Consider the following 21,150-nt stretch of genomic DNA (forward strand, 5'->3'; position numbering starts at 1 on the left):
CCTTTACCTTTTCTGTTCTTTTGACATTTCAGAAGTAGTCCACAAAGCTCTGTAGTCTTTTTGGCAAATTCAGCTATACTCCTTCATAGAAGGTAGGGTGCCACAATGTAAAGATGCAGAAGTCAGCAGAAACTCTGTATTGGGGCACCTGTGCATTCATAAGGAAAAAAAGGCTCTTCGTTCACCAGGATGTAGCAATGTTTTTACAAGAGAAGAGATACTGTAGTGCCAAATGCATAAATAAAAGTATAGCAGCACAGTCCCATACCTCATTTACCTGCTTTCAGAGCACAGTTGTGAGCTCTTCAGAAAGAAAAATAAAAGATTGGTTATATAAAATAGTTGTAATAGTGCTACGAAAAATAATCAGAAGCTGTATTTACAATAGTTCCCACCAATAAAGCTGTATAATTAGAAATGTGAAGTTCTATTTTTTTAGCAGTGCTAATAGAAGGTTCTGTGTGCTGTTAACTACACTGCTTGGTGGGTCTTTAAAGATAGTCTTGCATCAAAAGGATGTTAAAATTTAATTAGGAAGTTGATAAAAGTGATGTGCAATTTTATGCTATTTATATAAAAGAACTTCTATTGCAAAAAGCCTAAAAGAATGGTTTTTGTTTTGATGTTGTCATCCAGTGGGGATTTGCACCAAACGAAGTCTTTGGCTGAGGATTTAATTTTTACCCTGACTTCTTTTTTTCTCTCGTGAAAGGACAATGAAAAAAAAAAAAAAAAAAGAATAAATTAACTGGCTGAAATAAGTGTATCTGGGGAACTGGGCAGTCAGATGCAGGTAGAGAATGGGTTTTAATCACCACATAATTTAACCACATTGGAAAAGGGGGAATACATGCTGCACCAGGCACTGCTGGTGTGCTCCCTTAGGTTTCAAACCTACTGCTTCTTTCTAAACGGATCTACATCTTGCAGCTGAAAAAGATGTAGTTTGTGACCTTAACATATTTAAAATGCTTTGTTCTTTTTGGAAAAGCATTTCTTACCAAATGACATGAGCACACCTCACAGTGTTTCAGCTCCTGCTAGAGGAAATCCTTACATGCATTCAGGTTTCAACACAAATTGAGCTTTTCATAGTGCAGATATGGATTGAGTTTTGTTTAATTCTTACAATTCTGAGATCCACTCAATTCTGCTGTAGTGTCAGTTTGTAACTTGCAGGGAGCAGCATCAGGCACTTCAAGTGTCACCAGGTGAATAATGGGATGGCATTATCAGGAAAACTAATACATTGCTGGACACTGTACAAATAATTCATTGCAAGACACACGTGAAGCAGTATGTAGCCTGAGCACCGTAAGATGCAAGTCCAGCTCAGAGAAATTTATTAGATTTTAATTAAGGCTGGCTCAAGTAGTTAAATATCAGCAATCTAGGCTGTTACTGCCATATAAGTGGTAGATGCCTCAGCACATCTACAAGCACTTTAAGTACATCTCTGATCAAAACAGAAGCAGAGCAAACCCTTAATGACATGGTCTTACCCACTTTGTAAGCAACTAAAAAGAGCTTGCTCTACTATTATATTTTTTAAAGAACCAAGGATTACTATATAACAAAACTATTATTTATAGAGGGATTTTTTTTTAAACAGTTACAGAGTCATGTTTCCAACCTGCCAGCTTTAGATGAGCATTCTGGAAAGTGTGGCTGAAATCTGTGTGCCCATGCAATGATTATAAACATGGAACTGCCAAACTGGCTCAGCACACAGTCTTGTGCTTCCAGTAATAGCCATTATTTCAAAAATAGACAAAAAGATAGGTAGTAGAACTGGTCAGCTTGCCCACTGGTACACTCTAGAATAAAAAATTATTCCTGAAGTCTCTATAGTCATGGACATATCATGTCTAATGTTAGCTACAAATTTTACAAAATAATACTTCATCTGTGATTAGATTAACATCTACAGATGAAACAGGAATTTAAATTTTTCAACATGCAACTTTTTTTTTTCTTTTTTTTTTTTTTTTTCCCCAGCAGGCTCCCATTAGAGTGAAGTGGAACAGAATTTATTAAATTATTTTTGCAAAAATTGTAGCATGTGAGGGGGTTTCAGTATTACAAATTATTTGGAGTAGTGAGTAAATCTCAGCCTTTTAAAATATGTTCTTGCCCTACTAAGCATCTTTCAGCTGTTGAAATCTCTCCTAAACTTCACTTTGTGACAGATTACCTCAGTAGTCTTTCCTCTCCTTCCACTTGAAGCCTGTATACTCTGCATCTGTTTTGGACTGTATATCATACAGGGACTATCTGTGGTTTGTTTTGCACTGAAGACACTGTCACCTTTTCAATAAACATTGCACATTAGTTTGAAATTACAGGTTTTTATGCCAGATTTTATTGTTTACATGTTTTTCAAATTTCAAATACAGTTTTGACAGGTTTGCTCCCATTCTCCTACTTTTACTTACAACTCACACTTAAAAGGATTTTGGAATAGTCTGAGGATTTATTACCAATTTAAGCACAATTTCTTTTTAACAGCATTTTATGTGTATCTGTTTCATCCTTTGAGCATAAAAGCATCATTCTCTGAGTTCGTGTTAGGTTGGGAGTTTATATAAAACAATTGAGCAAAACAGTACAAGTAAAGCTTTGTCATTCCTAAACATGAGGTCAAAAAAGCAGCTTTTCTCAAGACTGCTAATACTGGATCAAAGAAAAGAGCCAGCAGCAGTGGCTGAACAACTTTCCTTTGCTTCTCCAGGCTCTTGGAGAGGAAGAGCTTCTGAGTTCATGCTCCTTATTGATCTTGGATCCTTAGAAAGCTCTACAGATGATTTCTGAAGTTTTAAAATTACTAAAAGCTTCTATAGAAGACAGTGGCTAGCCAGTAATTCAGAATGTATTGGAAGTATTAGGTTAGGTTTTCAGAAAGTATTTCTTTACCTAATTAAAAAAATTATCTGCAGAGTCCAAGAATGCTTGTCAATGCAGAAGGAAAACAGACCACAGTTCTGTGCTGAAAAGCACTAATGAGAGGCTGAGCATTCATCTCTCAGTAATTAGTGTGCCTCTGTTTAATGCTTTGCTGTTTCAGCTGTTTTGAGGCCTGGCTGTTGCTGTCAGGGAACACGGCATTTCCCATCTTTCTCATCAGCAAAACTCTGGAAGTGACATTATACCCAGATTTTTACCTTTCCAGTCTTGTCATTCGTGGGCCCCTTCAAAGTTGAGATATAAAAGTCGGCCTTTGTGCTTTCATATACATTTGGCAACATACAGAGTCTGGCTGGGATGGAGGTAACTTCCTTCAGAGCATCCCAGGTTTTGGGTGTGACTGGAAGTGTTGGTAACACGGCAGTTCTGGAGATTGCTGAGCAGTGCACACACAATGTCATGGCCTTCTTTCTCCTGCTCTCACCCCACAGTGGGCAAAAAGCTTGGGGAGAGCACAACCTGCACACCTGACACGGACTGGCCAGTAGGGATATTCCATGACATATGGAATAAAAGCTGAAGAGAGGTTTTTTTTTTGTTTTTTTTTTTTTTCCGTGGGGGTGGGGGGGATGGGGAGGGGGGATGGGGGCCACTGCTACTGGCCTGCCTGTGGGAGGTCATGACTGATTACCTTTGCTTTTTTCTTTCTCTTTCCTTCACATATTAAACTACCTTTACCTCAACCCATGAGTTTATTCATTCTGTTCTTTCTGTTCTCCCACCTCACTGGGTTAAGGGATGAAGAGTGAGCAAAGGGCTATCTAGGGTCAACCCCCACAGTCAACTATTCCATTGCACTGGAAAATCATCCCAAGATCAGCATTTATTAATCCTTTTTGACAACAGTTCATGTTGATGTTTTAAATAATACATTACATGTCACAGTTTGGTACAGTTACATAAGTTAATTACAGATCAGAACACATACACAGTATCAATTCTTGAAAGTCCTTAATATTCAGGTACTTCACTAAGTTAGGAACCAGCTCAAACCTCTTAATCTATTGCACAGTCAAAGTTTGGTGTCTTTAAGTCACACTTTTCCTACCAAATGTAAGAAATCTAAACCCTAAAGGGCTGCAAATGACATGCGAGTGCCCGCTAGTAAGAATAACAAGACCTTAGGAAGAAGATCTTACAGACAGGTGTAAACTCTGCCAGGTAGAAAATGCAGTTCTTCAGAAGGGTGCAGACTCTCTGAAGTACTGTAAGAATATTACAACACATTGTATCACTAAGGCAATAGGTGCTGGATCCGTGGAAAACCCAGATAATGTTCAGGGAAGCTTGCAGTTGCAAGAGACGTTCTCACCTCAGCTGCATCTGAATGCATCAGGCAAGAGCACTTGGTTAGTTCGGCACCAAGACAAGCTCTGTGAACAAAGAAAATCCACTCCATGTGTTCTGGAGTTCTAACTTGCCAAGCAGTCTGCCTTATTATGGTACTGAAAAACAAGTGCTAGCATTCCTGATTACAGTCATGCAGCAAAGGCAAATGTTAAGCAGGTTCCTTAAGCAACTTGGCATGTTCCAATTTTGGGCTGAGTCCCTGCTATCCCAAAGTCAAATCACATTGCTCTTATGTAAGTCTGCCACACACGCACGCGCACACACACACACACTGCATTTCAGACCGGCTTCTCCTGTGATTTCATTTAGAATCCAAATTTGGCCAAGGCATTAGTAATCTGCAAGGGACTTCCAGTGAGAATAAGCTCAGAAAATCTGGACTTTTCTATCCACTGCCATGCAGAAGAGCAGTGTATTAAATCCATTCTTCTGAACTCTTCACATTCTTTGTAAACATACAGTAACTAGTTTCAATCATTGTGCACATAAGAGGGAAAAAAAATCTTAAGGTCTATTTACACATAAACTATACTCTATGTTATACAGCATTATCATATTTTGGGCACACATTGTATTCATGTTTAACTTGTCACTGTGATGCAAACAAGTCAGGTAATATTGAAGTGGTTTAGCACCAGAAAGTCAGAACTGTACTTTCAGCAATGTACCTACTCATCACTAGGCATAAGTAACATATCATACAAATGCAGATGGGAACAAATGTTTGAAATGTTACCTGCAATCCCTGAAGAATGCATCTGGAAAATGAAAGCTTGATTCCCAACAAATGCTCCCTTTGGTACCATTCACATGCTGTTAGTTGTAACTCGTTGCCTTGGTTGCAATACATTCTGCCGCTACACTTTGCCTTTTAATAGAAGAGTTCTCTGCCTGTGTGCATGTGTATTATGTATGTATCTACACAAATATAAAATTATAACTAAAATACATCACGCTGTTGCCAGGGAAGTATACACCCTGACATATCCAAATGGAAGAATTAGGTTAGCAGCTACAAATTCTATGTGTATTTCCTCATAAGGAACTAAAGCTTTTTTTATCCTGGGATATAATTGGCAACATCAAACTGTGCAACCTTAAATCAGAGCTCAAAGACCAAACTGGCTGACAACACAAGCTTTCAGCTGGCAGCATTTTCAGTTTGCAGTCTCTCGATCAGTTGTTCAGCCTATGAAAGAGAGAAAGCAATCCATTAACAACACCGTGGGCCTTCAGTTTACTGAAAATTACATTTTAAAATGCACTAACAGAGCATTTGCCTTTCACTTTTACAGATGAAGTGTACAGGAGAAGCAGAATACAACAATTCCTTTCAACAACTGACTCAGAGTTTCCACCAAACACTCACGAGGTGATCAGAAGAGGCAACATAACCTATGGAGGTCAGAGGAGGTTTGAGCAAAGAAAGAGCAGATCTGTTAAAGCACTGTGACTTCAGAGACCTCAGAAAACTGCAGTGCTCAACAACCAAGCGGTGAGGCCTGGGATTCTCTGTGAGCCACTCCAGAACCATGTGTTGTGACCCCTCATCACCCACCCAGCGGGGCACCACCAGCCACGAATGCTGCTGAGGGACGCAGGGCGTTCACGTGTGTGCCTCCTGTCACGAGACACCACCTTGTCCTTTGGTCACATCACTGCACCAACACATGCTTTTGTCACCATACGTGGCTATTTATGCATCAGGGTGGAACTGGGACAGCTGTACTTTGTACATGTAACAGCTCACAGAGCCCCCAGGAAGGCTCAGGGCAGGAGGAAGTCCCAACAAGCAGGCCAGATTGGGCACATAGACGTGAACCACATCAGTTTACTGTCAGCCTTTGATTTTTTTTGCCAGTCCTACTGAATTCATCTTTTCATTTGATCTAGTGCTTGAGGCTTTATTAAGATCTCCAAAGGAACTACATTAAAAGGTGAAAACCTCAAGTTTGGCATTTTTTAAATGCACACAGTAAAAATGCAATTGTCTACTTCAGGTACGAGCAACTCAAGAGGACTTCAGTAATTACTGCAGTTTATTTACAAATAAAGCATGTAGCAACTTAAATTATCCAAATCCTGTTTTGCATTCTTAAACAAGTACCACATTCAAGACACTGTAATTAAAACAAAACAAAACAAAAACACCACCAACCCAAGCACATTTTCCAACCTGACAGCAGGGCAGAATACCAAAGTGCATCCATACTGGATAACCAGACTTAGTAAAGATCTGCCTGAACTAATCCAAGATAATAAGCAGTAAAACTACACAGCTGTATGTATTTGAGGGGCAAATGTTTGTAAGATGGTCAATATCGCAGCAGACACATCTGCTTTTTTTGAGCTAGGAGTGAACTTCAGCAAGGTCCCACTGTGAAGAACCTGTGTTTCTTGTCTTTAAGTAAGAAGCTGTCTATATTGTTTAGACAAGACAGCAACCTTTTCAGCAACTTTGATTTGGGGATGTGCTGCAGCTATCTTGCAAGGACAGGTGCTTTGCTGTATCAAAGCAGTGAGAGTGAGGTTTAGATCCCTGGAGAGAGATTTTCAAAGTGCTTTAGTCAGTGTCAGTTCAGTCTCATTGCTAATCACTACTGACATAAATCAGTACAAACAACATTTTCCTAAAGCAGGCACTAGGTTAGTCTAAACATGACAAGATGAGAGAAAGCACATGAAGTGATAAATGCAGTCATTAGGTGGATATGTTTTCACCAACACAGGATTAACCAGGTTATGTGCAAAACGGTCCATCACATTTGTATATAGCCTTTCCTATTAAAACCCAAACATTTACCAAGTGTCCACAGAAGCACATCACAGAGCATGAGCTTCAGGCAAGATCTACAACTACTGTATTGTTTGCTCTCAGTTATTAGCACTCCATTCCCCTTAATAAGCATACACATTAAGGTTTTTACCTTAAATTTTTCTCAATGCAAAATATACATAACCGAGAACTAAAGTAACAACAGAAATAATTGGTCAGAGAATTTCTGCACACAGTTAAAAGGATAGAAAGACATGGCATTTTCAGCTCACAACTGAAAACCTAAGGCAAAGCTCGTCTGTGTTACTTACCGTGATAAACCAGTAGGAATTGATTCTGTAGTAGAGCCTGGAGAAGAACCCCAGCTGACTGGCTGGGGCCAGGACATGAAGATGCAAGTGGGCTATCGAGCAGAACGGAGGCCAGTGAAAACCCATCCTTCAGAAAAGGAAAAGAAGTACAAGACAGTGGTGCTGTTAACTCAGGAAGAGGTGGAACATCCCAGGTTACTTAACATGATCCACAGAGCTAAGAGCTCATTGTACACAAAATCAAAAACAAAAACCTGCCCTTACACCACAAAAAGCTCTTCAAAAGTTCATTAATCTCCTCCTTCACATCTCTGTATTTAAAACACATTTTTAAAAGAAGGAGTTAAAAGAAGAAGTATCTTAAATGTATCCTATCTAGTTTTCAGCTGGAAAACCAACTATCAATTTTCATCATGAAAAGCCAGCTCCCTATTTCTCTACAGTGCTTAAATTACGTTACAGTTTATTTCAGCTATCAAGGGCCTTAAACTGAAGAGTCCAGCACCAAAATCCATGGGATTCTGGTATGACTGAAACACAGTGCAGTGCCCTGCTTCAATAGGCCAAAGTTTATGTCTCCTCTGGCATCTAGGATTCAGAGCATATTCAGAGCACATAATGAAAGAGCAGCCTCTCTGGTAATTTGTCTGAAGTGCCTTCCTTACTCCAAGATGTGTTCAAGAAAGAATCTCAGAGCTGGAACCCAATTTGTGCCAGAACTTCATCCGGAAAAAAAAGTTTATATTCAATGCCAGTAGATTTTAATGGAGAAATCAGGCAATAAGTGAAATGTAAACCTGTTTTCTTCCATAAATCACAGCACAGGTTCTGCCACCATCTCTAAAGTAACATTGTGAAAAGTAAAAACCACTCTCAACAGAAAGATGGAAGGTTTCTATTACATACCTTACATCATTCAAGTCACTAAAATTATTCTTCTGGAGAACAGCTTTTCCAACTTCCATCATTCTCTTAACTATTAAAACACAAATAAATTTCCTTTTATAAAGGTATTCTTCAGAATATTAACTTCAAGAGACTAACCTACATTGAGATCACAGACGGGGTTTTTTTAAAATATAAACACTGTAACTACTCCTAGTCAAACAAAAGACAATCAAGAGACTGTGTGCAATGATTTACTTGAAAATTGCCACTGATACCAACTTCCACACCTGCAATGCTCTGCAGTGTGATATTATTATAAGAACTTTGGCCAAAGCCATGCTATCACCACACCCTTACTAAAAAACCCAACAGGTACTGATTGGTCAGAATGATGACTTTACACTAATTCCAGTATTGTATCTCTACTCAGCTACAGGACTTTGATCTCCAGGTCCTGTGAAGCCTGGAGTACATTTCAGAGAAGGTACATTAATTTAAATTAAAAGAAAATTGTCAGTCTTTCTTATTATTAGTACAGTTTCATTATCACTGAACAATGCAGTAAGCCGATACAAAAACTCAAGGCAGAAGTGAGAAGAATTGCCTTGAAGCCAAACACATACAGAAGTTTTTTGTTCTGTTTGTTTGTTTTGTTTGGGTTTTTTGGTGTTTTTTTGTTTTTTCTGGAGAAAACCACCCTATGTTTAAAAGAGAAATACAGTGATGCAAGATTTGCAAAATGCAACCACAAATCTTTTCTTGCATCACCTGTAAATTCCCCTAAGGCGCAATTTCTTCATGGCTGCAGTTTCTTCTGTCACTCAACACACTTAACTAGCCATATCTTGTGAAACAAATTCCAGGACAATGTCTTAAGAGGGAAAAAAACCAAAAAAAAGTCTAGCAGCAATAAATAATCGCTTCAACACTTTATTTTTTTCAAATTTTTTTAAAGCTAACTGAAACACTATTTCTCTTTTTTACTGCCACTTCCTTTTTTCCTAATAGTGAAGCACTTATCAGAAAGTATACACTTTATAAAATTCTTCTGTAAGCTTTTAGAATTGCATATGAATATCTAAGAAAAAGCAACGAAGCAGCACATAAATGCTTTAATAAAGCTGTACATCCAATCAAGTGCAGAGGCAATACTCCATGAAAACTGCAATGTTTTGCTAGAACTGTGCCAAAGGGGAAAAAAAAAAAAAAAAAAAAAAAAAAAAAAAAAAAAAAAAAAAAAAAAAAAAAAAAGTGCCATTCCAGAGCAGCACATAGAAGTTCCGAGAAAGGGTAAGTCCCTACCTACCCTTACTCACATCAGCTATTTCCATGTTTACAAACGGTGTCCAAAGTTGTCATTCACCCGACAACCCCCTATTTCGGGCTGTGAAAAACGATCTTCCTTTCGGTCAAGCACACACTCGCAGCCTTACCTAGAGGAATGTGCTCGGACTTCAGTGTTTTGCAGTTTCCCATGTGCTTCACGGGCACCACCAGGTAGTGGTGCGGGGCACCAGGTTTTATATCTCTAAAGCAAACGAGGTCTTCATCCTAGAAACAGGATGCAAACGTTTTAAAATGGATTAGGACGAGGACAGTGGCACAGGGTAAGTAACAATGTCCATATGCCCCTGGCGGATGCGGTACCAAATGTCACAGTTGACACGACTAGCAACAAAAGCTGAGGGTTTTTTGGAGCAGCTTCCAGGCACGGTGCGCGTCCGCTGCCGACCTTCCGCAGTCAGGATTCCCCGGCGCCAGCTTTGAGGCTTCCGGCTGCTGTGCCCGCATTTACGGAAGGCACGGTGCTTTCCGTCCCAGCGACGCTTCCCCGCTCCGCCCGTGCATGATCTGAGGGCCCCCAGAGCCGCCGCTCCCCGCCAGCGTTAGCCGCGACCCCTGCGCCAGGCCGCGGGGGAGCGGGGAAGGAGGGCGGGCGCCCCTCACCCACCTCGCAGGGGAGCAGCGTCGTGCCCGGCTCCTCCCGGCGGGCGATCCTGCAGAACACGCACTTCCCGTCGTAGCCATCGCGGCCGCCATTCCCGGCTTCGCTCCCCTCAGCGGCGGCGGCAGCACCCGCGGCCTCAGGCCCGGCCATGGCCCCGCTGCCGCTGCCGCTGCCGGCCCCTCCCGCTGCCGAAGGCCCGCCCGCTGAGGGAGGAGCGCCGGGCTCCTGCCGCCGGGCACGCCCGGAGCGGAACCGCGGCTCTAGTTGTTTGTTTGTTTTTGGTTTTGTTTTTAAATGAGGGGAATAAACCCACGTGACTGTATTCTGAGGTCATTAAAAGCTGAGTTGCCGCGGGGAGGGGAAAAAAAATAAAGTCAAACACGCAGTAAAGAGCGCGGGTAGAAGGACAAAAAGTGCTCACGATGCTGGATGCTTCTCGTTTTTCAGCAGAGAGTTATGACCAGTAATTCACTGATCAATACAAACTGAGAAAAACTTTCGAGAAATTTAGACAGCTTGCCCCTATAGTTCAAGTTACTTGGATTTTTATATGTGCAAAAATAATGTTAAAACACCATTTCAGCGCTGTTGCAGTTTGCTCTGGATCACTAATATAATTCCAGAGATTTTTCCAACTTTTTCTTCTCCACTCCCAGCAGTGAGGGCTAAAACCTGATGTTAGTTCTAACTGCATAAACTGACAGCTGTGAAATTGTTGCCTGCTCGTGACAGCTATGCTAATTCACAGCCAAAGTACGGTGTTTCATAAAATCACCGACTGGCTTGGGTTGGAAGGGACCTTAAACATCCGCCCCTGCCATGAGATCAGTTTGCTCAGGGCTCCATCCAGCACTTCCTGGAATGGGGCATCCACAACTTCTCTGGGCAACCCATTCCAGTGCCTCACCACACTCCTAGAAACTACTTCTGAAGTTAACAGAGGGTATTGGTATTTAAAATCATTGGCACTGTTCATTAGACTAGAGCTGCATAATCCCTGACTCTGCAACTTAAATGTATTCTTCATGCAGCTTGTTATGGACGAATCAATAGCCAATTTAATATAAAATTTATAATTATTTATAAAATAATTTTATTTTGCCATTTAAAAAATAATAACAATCTGAAATTGCCACAATAAAAGAGACAACCTCGATCCCGGGTTATCGAAGTTGGGTGAACGTAGAGACGGTCACAAATGAACCAGTTCTCCCCTGTTCATGATTGCCTAGATCCAGTGGGCAGGTTTTATAGTTTTTCTCCCCCGAGGCAGTTTTATTGTTAGTTCGTATCTGCAACACATATTCATGTGTTTTCTTTCTCTGGCCACTTGGTCCTGAATGCTCCTTCCCAAACCCCAAAACCAACCCCCCACCAAAACTTCCAACTTCCTTATCTGTGTTTGTAAAATACAGTATTGCTGAAATTCTCTTTTTATGAGGTGATACCAGTATTTGTCAGCAAAACCTGTAACTTAAGCTGCATCCTTCCATCTTTAAAAAGTTCTGAAGTTTGTGAATCAAAGAGAAAGCACCTGTAACATGTTTCTGAATGCATAAATTCCTTTATTGAAAATATTGTGATAGCACTGCATTACATATATTCAATATTCATAGTTTCAAGGGTCACAGAATTTTGATTGAACAACACTTTTTTGAATATAGACCACAGCGTTTAGATATGCTTTGACAAGGATAATATAATGGAGTAAGTTGTAGGTAGCAATAGTGAAATGTATGCAAAATGTTGAACTAGGTTTCATTTTGTTTGTTGCAGGGATTTTTTTGTCAGGTGTTTGGTTGGTTGGGTTTTTTTAACTATTAAGTGGTCTTCTGCCACCATTTAAAAGAGCAAAGAGTGTTAGATAGTCTGGGTATCTTCAAAGCACTGTGTTGTTAACAACTTCCAAAATATTTTAAAGCATTAACAATAAGAACTTTATTTATGGCTGTAGTAGACCACAAAGAAAGGAAGTGTGAAAAGCTCATGTGCAGCATGTTATAGGCTTACTGTGTATAGCATTGTTTTTGTTGGCTTTTTTTGGACGGTGAAACTTCTGTGCAGGATTAAGTTTTAGAAATGCTTTTTGAAAGAAAAGCAATTGGCTTTTTTTTTTTTTAATTATTATTATTATTATTTAATCTATTCAAAAAGGAAAGAGCAGTAACTAAATTGAGTTGTATTACTCAGTTAATAATATTCCAACATTAGACCGTACTGTTTTAATGCACACTACTGTGTCTAAAACCTGCCTTTCTCAGGACAGTGAAACATTCAAGTCTCAGGGCAGGAGAGCATCCTAGTATTAGTTAGGCCTGGACTGTGTAAACAAAAGCACAGCTTAATGGCAAAGCAGAATTCCACAGCAAGCAGTGAAGATTGCCAGTCTTCTCTTACACTCTCCCCCTTTACCAAATGTTTTATAATTTTGTAATATATTTTATTTGTAAAATACATTTTACAGATTTTGTAATATAGAGTCTTTTAAGCTTTGGCAGTGGAGGAGGAGGAAGTATCTGATAATTTCATTAAAAACAAACAAGAATATTTAGTTGCCTGTCAATCCTAAACCAGACTGCTGTTTGAAGTATTTTTTAGAAGGAAATTATGTATGTAATTATTAGGAAAACAAGTTTTACACTAACGTGACTGGGCCTGTTAGGAAAAGAACTTTCTTCTCTAAATCTCAACTGTATTTTCTCCTTAACAAATTCTTCAATTTGTAGAGAAATGCTCATAAAAGCACAAAAAGTGGGTGGCTTATTTTGAATCATTTGGTGGTGATACAGAAAACCAGTTCTCTTAGAAATGTCCTTCATAAACAGTCTAATACTCAGGCAGGTGCTCAGAGCACGCTATCCCAATTCTGTGGACAAAGTGTACACCAGGGAGCAGTCGCCCAGTGTCCTGATACACTGCCAAAATAGTAATCCATTAACAGGAATGTGACAGCAGAGTTAAGAAGAAGCACTATCCACCTTCTCCCTCATTTCAGGAAAAGAAAATGAAACAGAATTATGCACTCAAGTGTTTCTGCCAGGAAAACAAACCCTGTAATTAGGGTATAATGAAAACCAAATCTCATTTACAAAATAAAAATATAAAAATTAACTTCAGAAATCAAATAAATTGATTCAGAATAAATGCCAATGCATAAGAAACCTACCTCAACAGTAATTATCAAAATGAGATTTGAAACATTAAACAAAAAAACTCATAGCTAATACATTTACAAAAAAACCCCTACTATACAGTAATAATAAATAAAATAATTTTTAGAACATGTTCCCTTAAGTGCTGTGTACACCTATTTCGGATTCTTTTCCATGGCAAACAGTATGCTGTAGATTTTGGTAACCTTTTATTTTTGGTCAGCATTTGCATGTTGAATATAAATACACATGGAATGTACTAGACAGTTATAGTTCTTCCACAGGATCTTTTTCACAGTTACATAAAAAGTTTTCAAATTATACATCATAAACGTTTTCATAAGCATTGTATCTTCAATGGAAGAGTGCTGAAGAGGAAGTAAAAAACACTTCAGAGAGATCTCTTACTGTTCTGTCTCTTACTGCCTCTCAAAACCAATTCTTTTATTCTTGGGTTGTTTGGTTGGGTTTTTTTTGCGTAGTCATGCCCTGGTACAAACTTGAGGAAAAAGCATGTAACATTGTGAGGCAGCCTGCACCTTCTGGATAGCTTTTAAGTGCCTAATGGATCCAGTCCTTAAGGCAGTCAGTGTTTCACTCAAATGTCCATACTTCTACATCTTGTATTATGAAATCTTCTTTCTTAGTTAGGATGTCATTATTGAAGGTGCTGCAGGAGTTGCTTCGCCCATGATACAAATCTGCATCTAACCATAAACCAAACCGGCCACTAGAAAGAAAATACACAACATATTTGGTGTTATATGGAGCAGTAAGAGCACTGAAAGCTGTATAAACAATAGAAGAAGCAATACAGAGGAATCTAGGTGACTTTGAGGCCAAATGTAAGAGCTCAGTCCTGGCAAAGAACTCACCAAGAAGCTCGTGGAGCAGTCCCCTTGCTTTTGTTTGCACCAATGAGTGGGACAGCACGTAGGACCCTGCGAGTGCCCGCAGCCCTGGGCTGCTCACACTGCCAGCTGTGGCTACACAGACCTTAGGGTCCCTTCCCTGGCTCTCTGGATGTGGCACAGACCTTGGGGTCCCTTCCCTGGCTCTCTGTGGACAGAGCACCTTCTGGTTATCCACTCCCGATGCAAACCACGCCCAGCTGTCCCATGGTGCAACCCTCCAAGTAAGCTTTTGTTGGCTGTACAGCCTTTGCCCTTGATTTTGTACCTACTGACCGTTGAAACTCATGCCCTGATGATGCCCTGTCTGTATCCTTGCTCTGGTGCATCAACAGAAAAACAACTTAGTGAGACCCACGTGATAAACCCTAGAAACTGATGGCAAAATTGCCATTAGGGATTATCTTCCAGCGACAAACCACTTCAGCAATGAGTGATGTATCTACCCAAAACATCTGGGTTTTTCCTGGCTAAAAACAACCCCAACTCTGCAACAAACCCTACTTGCCTAACATCAGTCGCTCTAAGCAAACAAAATGGCTCTCAGTCTGTAACAGAAATCAAATTGTTGAGGTATCTCCGCTAAACAGTTTACTAAAAGTGAGTTCAGCCACTTAGTACTGAGTTTTTCTTGCACCTACCATTGTCCCTATTTCCATTTAAAATTTTAAAAAAAATAAAGCTGGCTGTATGATTTGGAAACCAAACACACACTCACCCTCCACCTCCAAGCTCCAGAGAGGTAGTGTCCCCGTTGATGAAGTAGGTGTTTTCTCCACTCCACTTAAATACCTGAGGGGGGAGAAAACATGAACATGTTTGGACTGTGAGGATTCTTGTAATCTCAAACTACTGGGTACCTGCTCTTAGCAGCTAAGAGGTGTGGTCATCTTTCATCTTCTTCTTGAAAGGGGAAAAGGTAAGGTAGAAAGTGAAGGATCAATACATATTTAAAAGTATGAAGAAAGCACCCTAAGCCTTATTTTAAATTCTGCTTCCCTCTCTAAATCAAGTGGTATCCTCTTATAAAGGAATAACGTGTTCAGTATGGAAAAAGTGCATAAGCCATTCAGTAGAACTTTTATCTCTGTTGTGTTGTCACTGTGATACTAAGAATGCATGAAATTATATCCTATTCTTGATGTCATTGACATCCAAGGTGAGTCTTTGACAGTCCACTCCTTACTCCTTCCTGCTTCCCCCTTCAATTTATTTAAAACCTGCTCCTCACCCTTACAGATTGTCCTCTCTTCAGATAATTACTTTTGCTTAAAATATTGCATTAAAACAACGAATGATTAACTGCATCCATCAACATCTGGCACATCTCCTACTCAAACATGCTATCGTCATAAAAATCTCACAAATGTTTCAGAAGTGGAACCCAAAAATCTTACTTCAGAAAGTGGACACCCACTTACCTTGAAATGTGGACTGAATGTGTAGAGGAATGTTTCACCAGTGCCATAGTAATGGTCACTAAACCTGAAGGGATGTGTAGCATATGCTCCAAATATCTGTCAGAATAAAATAATTACACTACTTCTGTGGAAAGCGCAGAATTCAAGAGAAAAACATTCAAAATACTTTCAGAAAACATTTCAAAATACTTTCTAAGAACAACTGAGCTGATTAGTTGGTTAGAAGAACCAACTAATGAAGTGTATCAGATATGCAAGTATTCCTCCACATCTTCTGTATCCAGCAAGTTAAAAGCCAGATGACAATAATGGCAGCAGCATTGCTGACTCTAGCAGCTACTGAGGAACGAAACGTCTAGAGAGGCATTGCTTGTGACAGCTCCGGAACTGAGATACCCAAGAAAGGTATTTCCAAGGAAGTAGTGCTGAAGTACTTTCCTGTGGTAACTCTAGTTCAGGCAGTAGAAAATATAAAAGAATCCACCCATGTCTTGTTTTGGTATGACATCACAGTATGACTAGCATTTCATAATGATCACTTTCCAAAATGCTGCCCTTTTCTGCTCAACCCCTGTCGAACAAGTGCTCCTTACCTGGTTGTCCATGTCCTTGATGACAAGGAGAACTGGACTGTCGAGAGAAGCCGATTTGCGGTACAGAGTCTTCAGGCTGGTCCCGTGCTCCAGCGTGCTGTATGCCAGGCGCCACGGGTAGCCCTGCACCCGCGCGGGCAAGCGCCGGGCAAGCTGGGCAGGGAGCAGGGAATGAGGGAAATGGTTACACAAGCAACACGGGCAGTGCCCCAGCCTGTTCTCTTTCTCACACTCGACAGGGTCAGCGCCACATCTAAGAAGGAAACCTGAGGGTTTTCCAGTCGTACCTGCTCTATGTGCATGTTCTCCAGGAGAGCGCTGTGATGCTTTAGGATAGGCAAAGTATCATCATCTTCTTCTTCTTCATAGAAACTGCAAACGCTCTTTCGTCGTTTAGCTTCTTCTACAGTAATGATCTGTGGCAAGAAAACAAGTGTCCAGCCTAAAGCACAGCTCTTACACCATCAAGCCTCTGTTGAAGCCAATTCATTTAAAACTTACTCCTCAGCTGTCACATTGTTTGGAGAAATTATCCCATATGGGATAATTTTATCAAGCACAGGTACCCTTAAGCAAATGGAGAAAATCTTTAGCTGGGGTTCAGTGTCACCATGGCACATAGGAAGCAACAGCAAAAGCTCTGAAATGGAGCTGATGAGAAAGAAAAGGGGAAGCAATGGGGCCTGGCTACAAAACAAACAGGAAACCTTAAACCGTCTTTTCCTTCCATGAATGTGTCACCAGAGTGGCCTTATCTTGGAGCAGGAATCCCAGGATGCAGCTGCAGAGCTCACTGTGCTCTGCTCTGCACCCCGCTGCCAATAAGGCTTCCAAATGGCTTTCATGTTACACACGGATCAAGTTTTGCAAAATTCCTCCACACCTGCACGATCACTGCTGGAACTTGCAGAAGCTGTCGACAGTCGAGACATTTGGGAAGAGATGCCTGGAAGTCCTACACACACCTGCCCCTCAGGCGAGAAAGAAATGAGCTAGACTGACTCCAGGTGTGGACTTAACCACACAACAAAGCACAGAAGTTTTGCTGGTGAGGAGCTCACACAGCCCTAATACCCTCACTCACACCAGGCATGCCCAGTGGAATGAGAGCTACTCATCTGGTGTATGCACTCACGTCAGGCCCGTGCTCTCCCAGAGGCTTGGAGCTGAGCAGGGCACTTGGGCACTTGGAACTCCAGTGCAGGGTCAGGAAGAGAGGAAGGCAGGAGGACAAGGCAAAATCCAGCCTGAAGAACAAACACTGCTAGGTGTCCCTGCACACCTGAGCAGTAGCAGGTATTCCTGCCCATGATACTGCAAGAGCTCTCCATCTTCATCCTGTCCCTCCAGCCTCTCTTTCTGAGACTGCAGATAATCCTGTGCTGGAAAATTTTTCATCTGGTCCATTTTAGGAAAGGTTTGCCCCACAGAATTACAGTAATTAAAAACCGAAAAACCGCCCACAACAAACTGTTCAAAGAAAAGAATCTTTCTACTTGTATCATTGTTCTTTTTGCACCTTCTGAGTTGTTTGCTTTCCCTCCTCATCTCCCAGACCACCGCTGTATATATATTTGTTTTAATTTACACCTTTTAGACCTTAAATCAAAAGTACATAACTCCCCTTTTGAGGACTTTCTTTTAGGAAAAGCCTCCCCTCCAGGAGTGGGGGAAAAGTATCAGCCAACAGCAAATCAGCCAAGAGATATCTGTAGCAAAATACAACCAAACTCACTGAGGCAACCAGAGAAAACCTATTAACACAGTTGTAAATTGCAAATTGGCTTCAGAGACAGACAAGACCCCCCCACCCCTTCTCTGCATATGCATTTATGCAGTCTCTGAACTGCACATGTGAATGTAGTTCAGTCAACAACTGCAGAAAGAGGCAATTACAGACCACACAAAAGCAGAAATGGATGAAAAGAATCGACCACTACAGAAACCAGATCCACAAAGTCTCTCAAAGATTTTATAGGGCTGAGAAAGAAAGCTACCTGAGGTGGACATGCACCCCACCTGAGTACAGAGCACACTTGTTACTAGGATAGTAGTTCTGTCCTCAGGTCCATGCTGTTCCAACGGGAAACAACTCAACAACATACCTCCACAAAAGGTTCCTCCTGGTCCGGTCTGGCACAGTAGATAATTCGAATATTCAAAGGCATTTGTCTCTGTTTCATCATCTAGCAGTTTATTTTCAGTACCCACTACTCTACCCCTGCTCTAGTGGCAAGAGTTCTCAGCCACAAGACTGACAGACAGCTACTGGCCATGGCATGCTGTGATAAAATTGCTTATATGCTTCTCTACAATTAGAGTTTCTGTTTCCCCGCAAGGGAGAGTGAAACTTTCACAGTCATCATGCCCAAATTTGGACTTTATTCAATAGAGATTTCCTGGAAGACCTACTTTAAATTGCTGGAGCTGGACTATATTACAAATATTTGAGACACACCTTTAAAAGCAGTTTCCAGCTTTTCTTCCTTTCAATAAATACCTAAATAAAACAATGAGAGACAAGCTCCCAGTGTGGCCAGATCTCTCCTACATCTGTCTTCAGATCACTGACTCTCCTTCATTGAGGTTTTATGAAAATGGCATGCAAATAACTGAATAGTGAAATCTAAAGCAATGAATGACTGCACTCAGCTCTAAGCAAAGCAAGGAATGCTTTTTTTATCTTTCAGCTCACAAAGCACCAACATAGAGAAGCTACAAACTGTAAAAATATTAGCTCCTTGGGAATAGAGATTGCTACATTTCAAATTACAAGTCCTACTTCCAAGCTCCGTTTATTCAACAGAACATACTGTGATGACAAAAATGCTTAAAAAAAAAAGAAAAAAAGGAAAAAAAAGAGAGTAACAGAATTTAAAGAAAACAAGCTTATGTTTAAGACAAACAATCAGATAACTCTTTAGATCACCATCAAGATATTTCCCACTTTTGAATTTATGTATCTATTTTATTATTCCATATGCTTAGCAACAGAAAAGTGTTTGAACATTGAGAAATATGTTTTTTAAAAATGTGTGCAAGCTTATTTCCTTTAGAAACTAGGCTTTGTGCATAGAAGGAGATAACAAGCACAGGCATGCCAAGTTAAAACAGACTGCAGAAGACCACACATGAAAAAGCCAAAGTCCAATGATAAACTTATCCCACTTACACCCAATATTCAAACAGTACTGCTGTGTGCACCAGAGAAGCAAGGGTCAGTCATATCACCACACAATCCATTTCAGCCAGCACACAGGAGTTTGGGTTGATGTTTACATGCATATATACATTTTGAAGATTTTATCTGTAGTATATAAATACATTAGGAATTTAGCTGTGCTGACCACATACGCCTGTATAGCTTTGCAAAAGACTAATATCACATGGTCAAAATACACAACTTCTGCTGGTTGCACACCAGAGAACTCCCAGTTGTTCACCTGCTCTTTCTAAGGAGAGAAGAAATGAAGACTGAAGGAATATGAATACATTTGTGAGACAGATACAAGCCTTAAGGAGTCTTCTATATGAAGCAGCAACTGTTATAAAGAAACACCATAAAAATCCTCAAAAGAACAACTGCTGAGATTCGTAGCAGAAGATGCACACTAGATAGGCACACACTTCATGTAAAAGGCAGAAAGCACTCACCTCCCAGCTTTTAGTAGTGGGCTCACTAAAGAAGTTGTCAATCATGTCAAGCTCCTCCTTTTCTACCACAACAAAACCCTGCTCTTTGGCATCTTTCCCGTATATTTCTGGTGACCACTGAACAAAAAATGTGTACAAGTGATCCACCCTGTGAAGAGAAGATGAGGAGACAACCATTGTTCAGTGGTCTGTGAACCCAACACTGACACAACAGCACAGAGGTTTAGCCCAATGCCAAAGCAGGGACAATTACACAAACAGGATACCCGTGCACCTCCACCCTCCCAGACCACACAAGGTAACAGATCCCTCCACCTGGCAGCCTGAACCACTTCAAGGTTTCTCTGCTTTCATTCCCCACAATATATTTTTCTCCTCCGTTTGCTATATGCAAAGCCAAAGCATCCTGGTAAAACAATGTAGCTTGTCCAGTCCCACACAAATTAATATTAGGTCATAGTCACAAAAGTTAACTCTACAAAACATTCACTTTACCCATTTAGTTTGACCTCCAGCATGAAATAAGCAATGAGATCACGAGTGAAGTCTACACTACAGTTTTAACTGCCCTTTAAAAGTTATAGAGGCTAACCACAAAACAACCTTCATTCTCTTAGCATTATGAAAATAAGTTGTTACTGACAGCTTTGCTAATGATATAGTACCAGCAGCACATGCTCTTCCATAAATGTAATCAGCTCTCAGCCACTGTCTTTAAAAAGATATTCCTTGACAACATCCATAACAAATCACAAAACAATTTCTGAAGAAGGAATTTATGTATTAACTTAAAACACATGCAATTTCAAACAGGAATACAACAGTGGCTGCACTATACAAGAAGCTGAATTGCCAACAAAAAATCAGACCCACAGTAAAGAGGGCAGAAAGATGTGTTTATGACACTGGATCTTTTTCCAGCTTTTTGCCAGAAAGTTACGTCCAGCAACTCTTAGATCTATAGAAAATGGAAAAAACCTTTCAGAAATTTAAACATATCCCCCCATAGTTTAAGTTACTTGGATTTATATGTATGCACATAATAATAATCTTAAAATACCCTTTCAGCACTGTTACCATTTGTTAGGGTCACTAGTATAATTCCGTATTTTTTCAAATGAGTCTACAAAAAGAATAAAGGATTTACTTTGCTTCATCATGGAAATAATGAGAAAGGAATAA

General features: G+C 40.3%; 2 protein-coding genes across 12 annotated transcripts in view; both read right to left on the minus strand.

Annotated features, from left to right (window-relative positions):
- Window positions 1-3,769: 3,769 nt before the first annotated feature.
- On the minus strand, window positions 3,770-10,411 carry HINT3 (histidine triad nucleotide binding protein 3). 2 transcript variants are annotated; one of them, XR_005699778.2, is made up of 6 exons: window positions 10,241-10,411; window positions 9,723-9,840; window positions 8,308-8,377; window positions 7,402-7,528; window positions 5,051-5,503; window positions 3,770-4,337 (listed from the first exon to the last, which is right to left on the minus strand). XR_005699778.2 is itself a non-coding variant. In XM_040057407.2 (5 exons), exons 1-5 carry the CDS (start codon window positions 10,385-10,387, stop codon window positions 5,456-5,458), a joined length of 510 nt encoding a protein of 169 aa, XP_039913341.1. In that variant the 5' UTR covers window positions 10,388-10,411; the 3' UTR covers window positions 3,770-5,455. The 2 variants fall into 2 exon arrangements, 1 of the variants encoding a protein (XP_039913341.1); XM_040057407.2 differs by having other exon boundaries at window positions 3,770-5,503.
- Window positions 10,412-11,784: 1,373 nt separating this feature from the next.
- NCOA7 (nuclear receptor coactivator 7) overlaps window positions 11,785-21,150 on the minus strand; it is an 86,373-nt gene continuing 77,007 nt past the window's right edge. For 9 of the 10 annotated variants that reach the window (XM_040057956.2, XM_040057959.2, XM_040057953.2 and 6 more), the window contains 6 exons: window positions 19,969-20,116; window positions 16,602-16,730; window positions 16,315-16,467; window positions 15,722-15,817; window positions 15,019-15,092; window positions 11,785-14,119 (listed from right to left, as the gene is read on the minus strand). In XM_040057956.2, the coding sequence (XP_039913890.1) occupies window positions 13,984-14,119; window positions 15,019-15,092; window positions 15,722-15,817; window positions 16,315-16,467; window positions 16,602-16,730; window positions 19,969-20,116 (736 nt within the window). In that variant the 3' untranslated portion in view covers window positions 11,785-13,983. Of the gene's footprint in view, window positions 14,120-15,018; window positions 15,093-15,721; window positions 15,818-16,314; window positions 16,468-16,601; window positions 16,731-18,419; window positions 18,559-19,968; window positions 20,117-21,150 lie in introns of those variants that run through there. The other variant, XM_058419646.1, reaches the window with a different exon arrangement.

The sequence above is a fragment of the Hirundo rustica genome, chromosome 3, assembly GCF_015227805.2.
Source record: "Hirundo rustica isolate bHirRus1 chromosome 3, bHirRus1.pri.v3, whole genome shotgun sequence".
NCBI classification, from domain to species: Eukaryota; Metazoa; Chordata; class Aves; order Passeriformes; family Hirundinidae; genus Hirundo; species Hirundo rustica.